This window comes from Cibotium barometz, chromosome 38 (genome assembly GCF_041138505.1).
Source record: "Cibotium barometz isolate CiBa-2024 chromosome 38, ASM4113850v1, whole genome shotgun sequence".
Lineage (NCBI taxonomy): Eukaryota > Viridiplantae > Streptophyta > Polypodiopsida > Cyatheales > Cibotiaceae > Cibotium > Cibotium barometz.
In genome coordinates, this window is record NC_141083.1 from 22,076,879 (window position 1) to 22,091,299 (window position 14,421).

Sequence of the window (14,421 nt, forward strand, 5' to 3'; positions counted from 1 at the left end):
TACAAGAGGCCAATGGGTTTCCTTGATAACTCGGGTGTTTTGATCGGGTGTCTTGTTGTGTGGGGTGGTGAGGATACTCACTTGGGAGCTGCTAAAAAAATAGTAATTTGTGTTGGATGTTTATGTGGTGCCTTGTCTCTTTGCCTACGTCTTAAAATGCATAAGGTAGAATCTACCTATTTGCTTGACCAAGCTGTCAAAGTCTCTGAGTATAAAACAAGTCGAAAAACCCAACACGAGGTGACTACTAAAATTGGCTGCAAAGTGTAAAGGACACTTATCTTACCTTTGTTAATAATCCTACTCTTACCCTCGTTTGAGGCAAAATAAGGACGACCCCTCTAGCAAATGACTAAGAGCATAAGCCCAACACATGTACGATGATAGGGATTTATCACTTGAGTGCTGTAAAACAAGTGATGAATGTAGAATGACGAAGAGAGTGCATCTTAGAAAGAAACATTTGTGTAAAGGCCGAAAGAGTCTTAGGTCAAGGATTATATGTTGAGATAAATGTAAGAAGTAAAAAGAATAGCTACCAAGGTCAAGTGTAGATTCACAATGAGGTAGCCAAAATTTTCCTCAAGGTTGTGAAGATGTGGAGTGATCTTTGGGATATGGAAAGACAGTCATTTGTGGGAAAAATTTGATCCATTGTGATGTACCTAACAAAATTTGCATGGTTTTGAGCCTTCATTAGTGTTCATTATCTTAATCTTTGTTTAATTATTTCAACCACTCAATTATGAAGTTTAGCATTGCATTCAAACCTCCTCAGATGCAACTTTCACGTGTATGTAGACAATAACCTCTCAAGAAAACATGGAAATCATTAACTTCCACAGCATCAGATGATGAGTAATGAAGGCTACAATGCCAGATAAGACCTAAGATTTTTAGTTGGGCAGGTCAATAAAAGCTGTTGTCTGACGAGTGATTCACAGAATGCTAGCTATAACAATAGCACAGGGGTGCAGATGCTCAACTTTTGTATTGCTCAGGACCTCAAAAAATGAACTTTCTGCAAGGTCTGCACTTTCAGGACCAGACTGCAAGATGTTTCACGAACACAAGGCTTCAGATGGCCCCTATTTAGTGCAGCTTCAAGAGCAAAATGAAGTGTGTAGCATAGCATCCAGCTCCTAAGCTTGTCGAGCAATCCTCCCCAGCCCATCTCTTTCACAACTTATAATCATAATAAATTGCTTTATGAAGATGAATATCCAAGTGCTCACTTGACAACTCCCTATTCTAACATGAACAAGAGAAATCAATACATTACTTTATGGTGACATATCTATTAGTACCATGTTTTGCCCAGTGAATCTTCAGGTCGATAGGCATGGTAACATCTACTCCATCTCCAGCTAGCCTTTCCAAGATCTTCTTGAATGCCCCGCCACTCATTTTACGGCCTGCTACTCTAGCACCGCATTTCGTCTGACTCATCGGGAGAGGATACACAGAAAGAAAATTGGTACAGCAAGCTGATTGCCAACCCCCACTCCCCCACCTATAACATTGTTGATTGATTCCTGTGCAAGAGCAGTACGGAATAGACGTAGATGATGTATCATATGGAGCCACAGCCGCAAAACTGGCTGTCGGGATATCATCTTGCTTGCTTTTTTCAACTTTCAATGATGCCTCCAGCTGCATTTGCTGCTTCATCTCCTCCTTTGATGAGGACTCGAATGCTTTGCTGTGGTGGCTGGTTTCCCCCGCCGGCACTTTCCGTTTAGGACTTTCATGTGCTTTCTTAACCTGCTGCTTTTTGGCTCCGGTAAGGCATCCCAGTTCACAGTCTGGGATTGGCAAAGCTAATATCGGCTCTACAGATGAGCAGTTCACGGAAACATTGACCATTTGCATGAGCTTTGCAGCAGCTTCAGCATTGTCCTTATTGGCTCTTATCATTGTAAGGGCGGCTATTGCCGTGTCACGCTCAATCCATGCAGAATTTCGGTCTGCATATGCAACATCTCTTTGCAACAGAGCTGCATCACGCTCCGCATAAGCAGTCTTTTTTTCTGCCATGGCTGTGTCACGTTCGACGATAGCAACATCCCTTTCCGCAAGAACATCCATCAATTTTAGGGCAGGATGGTCCCTGAATATACCTTTCAGATGATTTGGATCAAAACTAGCCCAGTGGCGCAGATCCATTCTTTCAGGGTCTTCCATCTAGCCTTTGAAAATGATGATATTCAGACAGAATTATCCTCCAGAAAAGTTGTACACAGCAAGACTTGTGCGCAATTAAGAGGCCAAATAAACTGCAGTTTGTCCTTCAGAAGTAAACACGCAAACTTGAATTTAGGTACAGGTCCATCAAAACATCTGGAGTTGTATATACAAGTTTTTCCTCAAAAAGCAGGAAACAAACACAGGCACAGCGCAACTAACTTGAACATTTTAAAACAACTACCACAACCCTCCCCACTTGGGAAACAAGAGAAGCTCAGGCTTACCATTTACTATGCATAGAAGTACCTTGATACCCACAAAAATGAGAGCTCTCAATCCTGCAACCTGCCGGGCGCCACACTATTTCTCCCCAAAAGACAACTACACTGGCATTTAATGATGACATTAGACTAATGCTTATGGACTAAACATGCCTTAAGAATTATTAGTTGATAAATGTGTGTAAAGTGATCTCAAGGAAACACACATAAAGAGGTTTCACAAGAGAGCTGCGTATCCAAGTCCTTCCAAACAATTAGGTGGCAGCACTTTGAAGCCACTTTCTCCCTAGACAACACTTCATCCATAGATCTGTCAATGCCTATTCCTTGGGGGAGGGGGCGGGCTGAAGCCATCTTCTTGGGAGGTATTGTATGGAGCAAGCACTCTGACTGAACCATTGATTCACTTGAGCCTTACAAGTTATGAGAGTATGGTTGTATAGGATGCCCATGCTTGAGTGAGGAGCTATGCTGAGTGTCTCAAACTCTGAGGTGCAGCCATAACTAGGCGGTGAGCTTGCCAATTCCTCCAAAAAGGGCCGAAAAACTGAAGTGTGAGTTTTGTAGACAAAGCTGGTTAAGAGATCCTTGTATGGCATCCCTGATGCCATGGATGGTAAAGTAATCATACAGTTAACCTATATTTGCACAATACTATTGTGATCTTGTTATGTGCCTAGTGCTAATCCTCAGGATTAGTGGCCTAACTTGGCAAGGGGAGCCCTGGGATTAGGAGAGCGTAGGCTAATTAATACGAGTGGCTAAGGTTATTATTAATAAATCCATGTGTATTGGCTATTTATAACAGTTTAGTTATTTATAGCAGCAGTGGGCACTATATAAGTGAAACATGCACACGGGTATCTCCTCATGGTGCATGCCTCTAAGGGGGTTCTATGTCCAGCTCTCGGGCAACCCCTCATAAACATGTCCAAGGGAACCTTCTCATGGCACATGTCCAGCTGGTGACACTTTGTTCTCAACACTCTCTGTAGCCTGCTGACTCCCTGCCGTACAGATTACACCCAATCAGTTGTACCTGCAGTTGTATGGATCGGCTCAAGGCTGATTTTTGACGTGGATAAGGTGCTGTATTTTACAGCCAAAATACTGAAATGGGGCATGATGCCTGTCAAAGAGCAACGCCCGTGTCCGCTGTACACCCTGATACCATGCTAAGCAGCGCCCTAAACCTGTTGAACATGCCATTTTTGTACTAAGCAGCCTGTTACCTACCAGTGCCGTACTACTCCGATGCAACCTGATGATCTAAACCTGTTGCACCCGCTTCATGCTTGCTACTGGCACCCTATGTCTACTTGTGGGCACCCTGTATTTGCTGGTGGCACCCTATGTCTACTTGCGGGCACCCTGTATTTGCTGGTGGCGCCCCATGCCTGTTGGTATGCACCCTATATCTACCACCTGCTGTTTGTCAGCACACTATACCTGCAGCCTGGCACATGTATCTACTGGTGGACAACCAGTTGTTGCTGCCCATTGTTCTTCTGCTGCTATTCAGGGCTCTGTTCCCACCTCAAATCTGTTGGCGATCAGCCCTGGAGGAGCTTGGTCACCCACAAACCTTTGTACTTCAAAATCCCTTTTGGTGTCAGTGGGCACTTGCCCAAGTAGCTCAGCTCATCACGACCCACCCGAAACAAGAGGTTGTGGGTTTGAGCCTTGACACCATAGGGTTGTGCGTGTCAGTGGTGTAGCTTCTAGCTCGGCTACATTCCCTCAAAAGAGGGCTTTCGAAAAAAATAAATCCCTTTTAGTAATAAAAAGGGGGAGGCGGCCCATCTTCAGCCCCTAGCATGATATGTTGGGCACGGATCCACCGCATTCATACATGGGCACCAAAAAGGGGGAGGCGGCCCATCTTCAGCCCCTAGCATGATATGTTGGGCACAGATCCACCGCATTCATACATGGGCACCAATCTTGTATCTGTTCATTCTTTGCATTGTGGTTAAATAAATGAATAATTAAGGTCTCCGGGAACCACGCCCCTATTACACTTGGGCAAGAGGATCCTCGTTAGGGCGAGCTCTTTGAAAATTGTGTTTTGGGTTATCTCAATGATCCGAGTAGGTATCTTAGGTGAAATTTGTCCACAAGTACCTGCAAAGTTTTGTACTTGAAAATACCTTTTGGAAATAAATTAAAAGAAACCAAAAAGGGCCCGAGAAGCAATGCTGAAATTTGAAGCCTTCAGAGGGCATCAAAGCCCTTCACACCTTCTAGAGAAGGCCTCTTAGAAAATGGGGTTGCAAAGAAGCAACTATTTTCTATTACATATTTTGAAGGTCAACCTAGTTTATGGAGTTCAAATTGGAGGTTAGGGTACACACACACACACACACATACATACATAATGATATACCGGGCATACATGAGCACCAATCTTCCATCTATTCATTCTTTGCATTGTGGTTAATTAAGTGAATAATTAAGGTCTCTGTCAACCTGTATGGGAGGATACTCATTAGGGGTTAGTGTTTCTTCACGAAGTGTTGACAAGTGGCAAGTGTTGGTTTAGGGGTGAAGACACGGATGAGAGCCCACATGGGAGCGGGAGCCAACGTGGGTGCGAAAGCCCACATGAGAGTTCAAGCCCAGGTTCAAAATAAGTTTTGAAAGCGCTTACCCTTTTCTCTAGAAGAAGCTACGAAAACGCGTAGCTACAAAAAACGCACTTTGCGTTTTCACTCGTGAATTCGCTTTGAGAGAGAACAAGACACATTAGTGTCTTAACACTTAGGTCCTGCAAGCATCTCTCTCTATAAAGCCACTTCTAACGCATCATCTACATAACCTGGCGTGGCCTTTCCTACAGGAACATCCACAATAGATCCAGTGCACTTGACCATATCTCCTCCTTTAATGGTGGTATCACTACCGGATATAACAATTCCTACATTCTCATTCTAAAGAGGAAGGCCAATCAATAACAACTAGGAGAGAAAATTATGGTGAGGTGCTTGCTCAAAAGTTTGGTCCTGTAATTCATTTGCCAGTTCTTCTGTTGACAATGAAAGGATGGAATATTTGCCTCAAAATAGGACGCAAAGCGGTCTCAGTCTCACATTGCTACTTACTGTGAGGGCAAAAGGACGAAAGGACCAGATGTACGAGAGATCAAAGCAAAACAACACAGCATGAAATATGTGAGTGAGTCATATATAACGGTGAGTGAACATATGTACAAGAGCCCTCTAATGTGGGGTGACTCTAAGTAGAAAGACCAGTGCAGAAGCAGAGATGATGTTGGAGCTGAAGCACGAACGATGAAGAAGGCTCGCGTCGATGTGAGGCAAAGGCACTCCGTGAGGTGGTCGATGTCGAAGGCTCGCGTCAGTGGATGCAAAGGCACTCCAAGGTGGTAGTGGCAACGGAAGACGAGGTGATGCAGGCTCTAGTGACAAGGGTGCTGCAGTACCCGAGGTGGTAGATGAAGAGCAAAGAGGGCTGCCGTACCGAGTGGTGTAGTGGTGCAAGCTCTGATGACAAGGGTGCTGCGTACCTGAAGGGTGCAGGCTCTGGTGACAAGGGTGTTGCATACCTGGAGGGTGTAGGCTCTGGTGACAAGGGTGCTGCATACCTGGAGGGTGGTCAGGAGCACAGAGGGCTGCCGTCCCGAGTGGTGCAAGCTCTGGTGACAAGGGTGCTATGTACCTGAAGGGTGTCGATGGTGAAGATAAGCAGAGAGTGGGCTGCTGTCTTGATGGTGTGATGTAGCAGAGAGTGGGCTGCTGTCCCGATGGTGAGAGCTGAGGAAAAAACACTGATATGCTCTAATGTAGCAAAGAGGGCTGCTGTCCCATAAGCTGTGGTAAAACTCTGATGATATGCTGATGTAAACACTGATGATGTGCTCATGTACGCGCTGATGTGAATGTTGATGTAAACGCTGATGTAAGCGCTGAATGTAGTAAAGAGGGCTGATATCCCACAGTGTAGCCTGTAGCAAAGAGTGGGCTGCTGTCCTGAGATGTGGCCAGATGATAAAACGCTGAGGTGGTCCTGTCAGGTGATGATGATGAAACAATGTGGTGTAGAGCTCGGCAAAAGCAGATGGTACCGGATATGTGCAATGAAGTGGTACACTTGGTGAATGATGAGACAAACCTATATATACTGTGTGGGAGTGCTGGTCGGCCAGCCTAAACGCTGTTGGCTAGTAGGAAAGACAAAAAAAAACCAAATAAAAAGAATAAAGTCCAAAAAAATCCTTTTTTAGGACTGAATACAATGTTGTTTTCACACACCCCCTCTCAAGCCAAAGAGGGAACCATGAGAGAAGATGATGGATGCTAGGGTCCCACACTGACACACTGGCAGAAGGAACGTATCCCCCTCTAGAAACAAAATTTGATAAAGTCAGAGAGGGCGATTGTTACAGGACATAGTATTTTACCTCTTTAAGCACTGTGATTATGTTTAAGCATGTTTAACATTCACTGATCATGTTTTATTATGTATGCGCATGTGTAAGATTGTACACGTGTGGATGCAGATACATGTTTGGTGTGTGTGTACATGTGTGTGCATGCTCATATGATTGTACATGTGCATGTATATGTTTTTGGGTATTTCTCTTTCCTTGTTGCAGGTGCAACAACTGAGATCTCCTTCTTCTGTTGGGAACTCGAGACAACCTATGGGACAACATAGGGGTCACCAAGGGGGCAGCCCAGTAGAAGCCCTGCAGAAGGGGTTGCAGCCAGTCCAGCAAGGGGCAGCCGGATCACAGTGTAGAGGTGGCCAAGTGTAGCCAGTTAGCAGCCAACGCAGCAGGTGATGTGGCGTTGCCACGTGGCACTGGCGGCGGCTGATGTAGGTGCTGACGTGGCTGGACTGCAAGCACTGACGTGGCACAGGCGGTTGATGCAAGCATGGTGGACCGCAGGCAATGGCAGCTGGCCCGCGTGAGGCGGCAGTCAACTGACATGGGCAGGCGCACACGCGAATCCCCAAAACGCAAGGAAAAGGCGCCGGGCAGCAAAAGCGCAAGAGAAACACCGAGCAACCAAAAACGCGAAAAAAGAAAAGTTGCGTGGATTTCGAAAAATGCTACGCCCAGTATTTTTTAAATTAAAAATAATAATAAGTGAAACACTTGTAGTAGTTTTTTTTCTTGGGGGGAAAAGCTATGCTTTTCACCCCCAAACTTGTATAAAAAGGGAGCCAAGGCTCTTGTATCCAAGAACACAAATTGGGTGAAAGCTTCAAGGAGATCTCCTCTACGTGGAGCAAGGAGATTTCTTCTCGGGAATTGTACATGTGCAGGAGCACTCTAGCTCCACCTCTTTTTCTTCTTCTTCCAAGTTTATTATTTCAATTCATAAAGAGTTTTAAGTGTGATTAAGTGTGCTCACCGCTTGTCAAGTTTCTGAAGGCCGGTTTCAGGGATTGTGATGGCAAAGGTGGTGAAGATGAGGTGATGTAGATGGGTTGATCGTCTCCCAAAGTAAAATCTTGAATAGGGACTCTCCACTAAGTAAGAAGTTCCTTTTCTCATGTGGTCTAGATTAGAGTTTGGCGAATCAACTTCTAGTGAGAAGAATTGGTCCTCTAGGAGTGCGGGTAGACGATCCATGCTGTGTGCTCTCGAGGTCTTCAATCCCTTTGCTCACGATAGCTCTGATACCATGTGAGGACAAAAGGACAAAAGGACCAAATGTATGAGAGATCAGAGCAAAACAACACAGCATGAAATATGTGAGTGAGTCTATATATAACGGTGAGTGAACATATTTACAAGAGACCTTTGATGTGAGGTGACTCTGAGTAGAAAGAAAAGTGTAGAAGTAGAGATGATGTCAGAGCTGAAGCACGGTCGATGACGAAGCCTCACGTCGATGTGAGGCAAAGGCACTCTGTGAGGTGGTCGATGTCGAAGGCTCGCGTCGGTGGATGCAGACTCCAGAGGCACTCCGAGGTGGTAGTGGCAGTGAAAGATGAGGTGATGCAGGCTCTGGTGACAAGGGTGTTGCAGTACCTCAGGTGGTAGATGAAGAGCAAAGAGGGCTGCCATCCCGAGTGGTGCAAGCTCTGATGACAAGGGTGCTGCAAGACCTGAAGGATGCAGGCTCTGGTGACAAGGGTGCTGCGTACATGAGGAATGCAGGCTTTGGTGACAAGGGTGCTCCATACCGTAAGGGTGGTGAGGAGCAGAGAGGGCTGTCGTCCCAAGTGGTGCAAGCTTTGGTGACAGGGTGCTGCGTACCCTAAGGGTGTCGATGGTGAAGATAAGCATAGAGTGGGCTGCTGTCCTGATGGTGTGATGTAGCAGAGAGTGGGCTGTGTCCCAATGGTGAGAGCTGAGGAAAAAACATTGATATGCTCTACTGTAGCAAAGAGGGCTGCTGTCCCATAAGCTGTGGTAAAACGCTGTTGTAAACGCTGATGATGTGCTGTTGTAAACGCTGATGTGAACACTGATGTAAGCCCTGATGTAAACGCTGAGCTGAATGTGGCAGAGAGGGCTGCTGTCCCACCAGTGTGGCCTGTAGCAGAGAGTGGGCTGCTGTCCCGAGATGTGGCCAGATGATAAAACGCTGAGGTGCTGTCCTGTCAGGTGATGATGATGAAGCAATGTGTTGTAGAGCCCAGCAGAAGTAGAAGCAGCAGCAGCAGCAGATGGTACCGGATATGTGCAATGAAGTGGTACACATGGTGAATGATGAGGCAAATTGTGTGGGGGTGCTGGTTGGCCAGCAGCAAAGACAAAAAAACCGAATAAAAAGAAAAAACTCCAGAAAATTCCCTTTTTAGGGCTGGACACAATGCTGTTTTCACACTTACATCCAGTACTGTGGGTGAGGAAGTGACAGGAACTTTGTGCTTCACAAATTACAATGTTTTGGACACAAAACAGATTTTCAATAACTGCGATTTTAGCGGGGGTTTGTGATGTAGCTGCAGACGTGTGGGGCACCAACATGGGCCACCAAGCCAGCCCAAACAGGTGTCAACAAGTTTGAAAGGACAGCAGTTGGGTGGGACGATCTTGACTGACTGGCACATATGAAAGTCGGGGTATTTTTTTTCTGATCAAACAGCCTACGAGTACCCTGGTTGGATTTCTGGGACTCAACTCCCTCCTCATTAGGCAGACCCAACACATATTAGCACCGAGAATCACAAACCTCTGATGATTTTATGCGTTATCAGTGCCCAAGGTCCATGAGAGGGCAGGTAAAGGTGCAAGTTCCAAGTTTTGGTACTGCACTTTGGCGTGAGCTGCTTCACGTGGAGCCAGAGAGCTGGGCGTTAGCTTGTTGGCCAACAGAGCTGATTTCTTCAAGTGAAGCACCCGGCCTTGGGCGAGTGTGCACTGCAGAATTCTTCCTCTGACACACTGTAAGTAGCATCTTGGCACATCTCAGTATGTTATCCAAACATGCTTAATCACTCAAATTACCGCGACACATCTATATGTGTCACCCATACATGACTGGGCAGTCATGCTAGTATGGGTAGCTTTCAAGGTGACTTAGAAAGAGTGCATTCACCTTGCAGCATACCTGAAATTCTGTAACCAAACAAAACAGAATCAATACCCTGAACAGATGGTGGCATGCCATGGTATTAAAACCTAATCTAGGTTCACATCATGTACTAAATAGTGGATCTAAGGTCTAAACAGTAGCTTCTCCAGGCGGTCAGACATGGCGCTTAAGCTTGTCTGATGCTAAGCTTGCCTTTTCTCTCTCTACGATTCACAAATTGATAGTCTCTATCTGTACCAACTGGGTCTGATTTTCTCACATCCCTAGCAGGAGGCAAGCTCGATACTTGCTTTGTAGGGTTAGTGTCCGCTGCGGGTTGCACGAAAGGTATAAGAAAATAAAACAAAGAGGCGACGGTAATGGTGGGATACCGCAGGTTAAGCTCAGAAATGTTTAAGGGGGTATGATGGCGGCATAGATCTACATAGAAATCGGGGGAAATGAGAAAAAAGGGGAGCTAGAGAGAGGGAGATGCGCGAGAGAAAGAAAGAGAGGATAAGAGAGAAGAGAGAGGCAGCAAGGAGGGTGAGAGAGAGAGAGAGAGAGAGAGAGAGAGAGAGGGGGGTAGAGAGGGGCACCTGAAAAAGAAGCGCGCATCGACCTGAATCCCTGCTGAGCTTAAAAATCACTGGCTTGCTCGCATTTCTTCACCACCAAAGCAGCGCTCTCTCTCCTCCTCTCTCCTCTCGTCTGCTCTGCTCTTCTCACCCGCCCCCCCCTCTCTCTCTCTCTCTCTCCCCCCACAAGTTTCTCTTACCCATGTCTTCTCTCTCATATGTATATTTGGCCGTCCTCTAACAAAAGCAATCTGCCCCTTCACACGGCCCTAACCTATGCGTATATACCTTGCTTGAAAGAGAGCCAACGCTTGTAAGGGCCTCTTCCACACACTAATGTGTTTGGGTATTTTGGAGTCTCGCGTGTGCATTCCCACATCGTGTTTCTACGTGTCCATTCCCACCTCGTGTTTCTACGTGTCCCGCCATGTGTGTGTGTGTCCATCCATATGGGTTTATATGTCCAACAGTCTTAGGGATTGATCGGGCAAAAGCCATCAGCAAAGGTCCAAGTGTAAAAGCCTAGGAGTTACTCACAAAATGCAACTGGGAGAATAAAATGCCAAGTATTAAATACAGCCCACAATGTTGACTTTGGTCACATGGGCTGATTGAGAGAATCTAGGGGTGTTATGACATCATTGATTATGTCACAAGCAATGTACTTCAAGCCTATATATTGAGGCTCTCATATCAATGAAATTAATCCCATCATTATGCTTATGATGTTGAGAAGTGTGGTGCCATAGAGCACATGTAGAGGCAGGGAGTGAGGAGGTGAGCATGAAGCCATATGGCAAAATTGGATTATCCCACATGCTTTGGCTCTATGAACAAGAATGTTTAGATGCTTTTTTGGCCTAAGTCATGCTTAATTCCTTATAAAGGTCTAGGTCAATGTCATACTCTTCTTTGGAGTAGTCATTGTTTGACTCCTTTTATTAAGAGTGGCTTCAAGAATGTTTAGATGCTCTTTAGCTCTATGAACAATGTGATGGGAGGAGCTGTCTCTGAGTCCTCTATTCAAACTTTTTTGAATCTCTTTGGGCAATTTTAGGGGGTGTTTCTAAGTGGAACACTCCTTTTCTTAGTGTGAGAAGGCACTTACTAAGATTTAAATCTGTGAGAAATCTTATATTTCTACCTCCTTAGGTTGCAATAGAAGCTTTCCCACACGTTTAAAGCATTGTTTTGTTTTGCCTTAGGTAGTTGGTTTTGCATTTGTTTTCCTTTACATCTCTAGGAATTTGGTTTTACATTCGTTTTCCCACATGTTTAAAGCATTGTTTTGTTTTGCCGTAGTAGGCAGTTGGTTTTGTATTTTTTTTCCTTTACATCTATAGGAAGTTGATGCTTCTATTACAAACCCACCCAAAAACACATAAATAAAGCATTGTTTTGTTTTGCCTTAGGTAGTTGGTTTTACATTTGTTTTCCTTTACTGATCCCTATTCCCCCAATTACTAATCCTTTGCCACCCATAATGAGTCTCAATCTCCTATAGATGTTAGGACTCAATACTTAAAACCCTTGCAGCCCCCCTAGATGCCCAAATTACTATACTCTAAACTCAAGAAGAGGTGCACATGGCCCAAGTGACTCATGGGGGCTACCTTTATACATACGAAAGGTAAAATTTTAAAACTTTTAAGACAACCTTTATCTATGGATGCTCTAAGCAAGGCCCTAGGTGGAGTGCAGCACCAAAACTATACATGATAGAGCAAAAACATCTATAAGGGATTACATATTGCACATGAAAACCTTAAACTCAATATGTGAGAACTGGGAGAAACTTAATGACACACGATGAAAGGATGTTTCCTCTAAGGAAAAGAAACACTTTGCACAACCTAATCATAGTCTCAAAATCCACAAAAAGAAAAATCATTGTTGTAAAGAAGCAATTTGTTTAGACAACAACAACATGATGGATTCCTCGTCTAAACTGGTAGAAGCTAGGGACAAAGAGATATATGAAATGTCATTACAGACTTCTACATAGCCTTGCTTGAAAACTTTCGAAATAAATTTGAAAAAGGGGATGAAAATCAAACACCACCACTATAACCCTTTCAAACAAGTGGACCAAATGCGATATAAACATTGCCAACATAGTCACGCAAACTCACATTGTCCATATCCTAAACTAGTATAATTATACTACTATTATTATAAAATTCTCGATCATGACACATCAGAGTGTGCAACAATAATACAAATATTACCTTAAATCCAAAAAACCCCACCCCCCTGGGTGCTCAACTGGCTACTCTCAGGTGGTTAGGTGGATATACACAATAAACGAGATGAAATGATAAGATACTCATATGGTGACCCCTATTTTACAGATGGCTAGGGTAGTGGTGGTGTTTGCCTCTTTTCTCTTTAGAAGAGATAATCACTAGGGATCTCTTCTTACTGGGTGCTGTTTGCCTCTTTTCTCTTTAGAAGAGATGATCACTAGGGATCTCTTCTTATTGGGTGGTTGAAGTAGTCCCCATACAGTTGCCTTCATTTTTCTTCAATCTGCAATCTTCTTCTTTGTGCTCAAACTTGTTGTAGTGATTACACTTTGGCTTATCTTTGAACTTACATTCATTTTGAAAGTGTCCTTTCCTGCCACAATTGTGACACTTCACATTGCTTTTGTTGAACAATACATGCTCAATGGTGCTGAGATTGCTTCCTTTTAATTCTCACTCCTTCTCCAAGACGGAGGATACACATGCATTAATTGTTGGCTCTGGCAAATTCTTCAAGGTTGTGACAAGTGCATTATATTCCTTTGGCATGCTTTTTAAGATTATTGCAACTGCATCTTTACTCCAATCTTAGTATCTATGCCATCTAACTAGGTCATGATACTTTTCATTTTACTGACGAGCCAAAGACTTATTAAAGTTTATTTGTAGACTATAGAGTTCAATCTTTAAGTGAATTTCTTGGTTCTTTGCCTTAGCTCCAAACACGAGATTTGATGTATCCCCCACACATCCTTTGTGTGTTCCTTAGAGTCAATGTGATGAATACGATTAGTGCCCAGGTGTAAACCAATAAGCGACAATGATTACTCATCTTTTTCAACCCACCCTTCACTTGGTTCATCCGGCACATTTTTCTTAATGATTTTCCACAATTCCTTATGCATTAGAAGGTACTTCATTTGTGTAGCCTAGGTGTGGAACCCTTCCCCATTGAACTTCTCTACATGCGAAGTGATGCTTATTGATGTTGCCATAATAAGAAGGTCTTACCAATAAGCTTATGATGCTTAAATTGGTAGTGTATATCCTTGTACAACTTGGAAAATGTAGGTGCTTTAAACAAGATGAAATGCAAGTAGTGCATGTGCTTTCAATTTTTAAATTTTTGCTTTTAGAGCTTCCTGAGGGTAGCCCCAATGCAAAGTTAGTGCTTTTGATGCGTAAACACACTAAATAAAGCCCTAATTGCTTTATTGCATCTCCAATTACTTTATTGCATCCCCAATTGCATCCAATTGCATCCCCAATTGCTTTATTACATCCCCAATTACTACTAATTACTTGTCAATTACATGATTAGTGCCTCATATATTTATTAGCAGGTTGAAAACTTGGAGTATTCAATGAGCTAATTGAAGCTTTTTGTATAGTCTTAGTGCTCTTAAGGAGCAAGGGATAGAGCCCAAGAAACAGCTTGAAACATGCAAAAATCACTGAGATTTAGTAGAAAGGCCCCGACTAATAATGTGCTTACTGCAGATCAATTGGTGGATCATTTGACATGAGGCTTGGGCTGTGGATAGCTCATAACATTTCTAAAAATCCCCTAAGAGGAATTAAACCAATTGTGAGTAGAGAGGGAGAATGGACAAGGAAAAGAAAATCACCATTT

At 44.0% G+C, this 14,421-nt stretch overlaps 1 protein-coding gene across 3 annotated transcripts; it reads right to left on the reverse strand.

The window, feature by feature from the left end:
• Positions 1 to 827: 827 nt before the first annotated feature.
• On the reverse strand, positions 828 to 10,763 carry LOC147616483 (uncharacterized). Of its 3 annotated transcripts, none has more exons than XM_086777551.1 (3): positions 10,564 to 10,763; positions 2,472 to 2,573; positions 828 to 2,288 (listed from the first exon to the last, which is right to left on the reverse strand). In XM_086777551.1, exon 3 carries the CDS (start codon positions 2,182 to 2,184, stop codon positions 1,279 to 1,281), a length of 906 nt encoding a protein of 301 aa, XP_086633677.1. In that variant the 5' UTR covers positions 2,185 to 2,288; positions 2,472 to 2,573; positions 10,564 to 10,763; the 3' UTR covers positions 828 to 1,278. The 3 variants fall into 3 exon arrangements, with proteins under 3 accessions (XP_086633677.1, XP_086633676.1, XP_086633675.1); XM_086777550.1 differs by lacking the exon at positions 10,564 to 10,763 and adding an exon at positions 2,675 to 3,079; XM_086777549.1 differs by lacking the exon at positions 2,472 to 2,573 and having other exon boundaries at positions 10,564 to 10,762.
• Between the last annotated feature and the right edge of the window lie 3,658 nt (positions 10,764 to 14,421).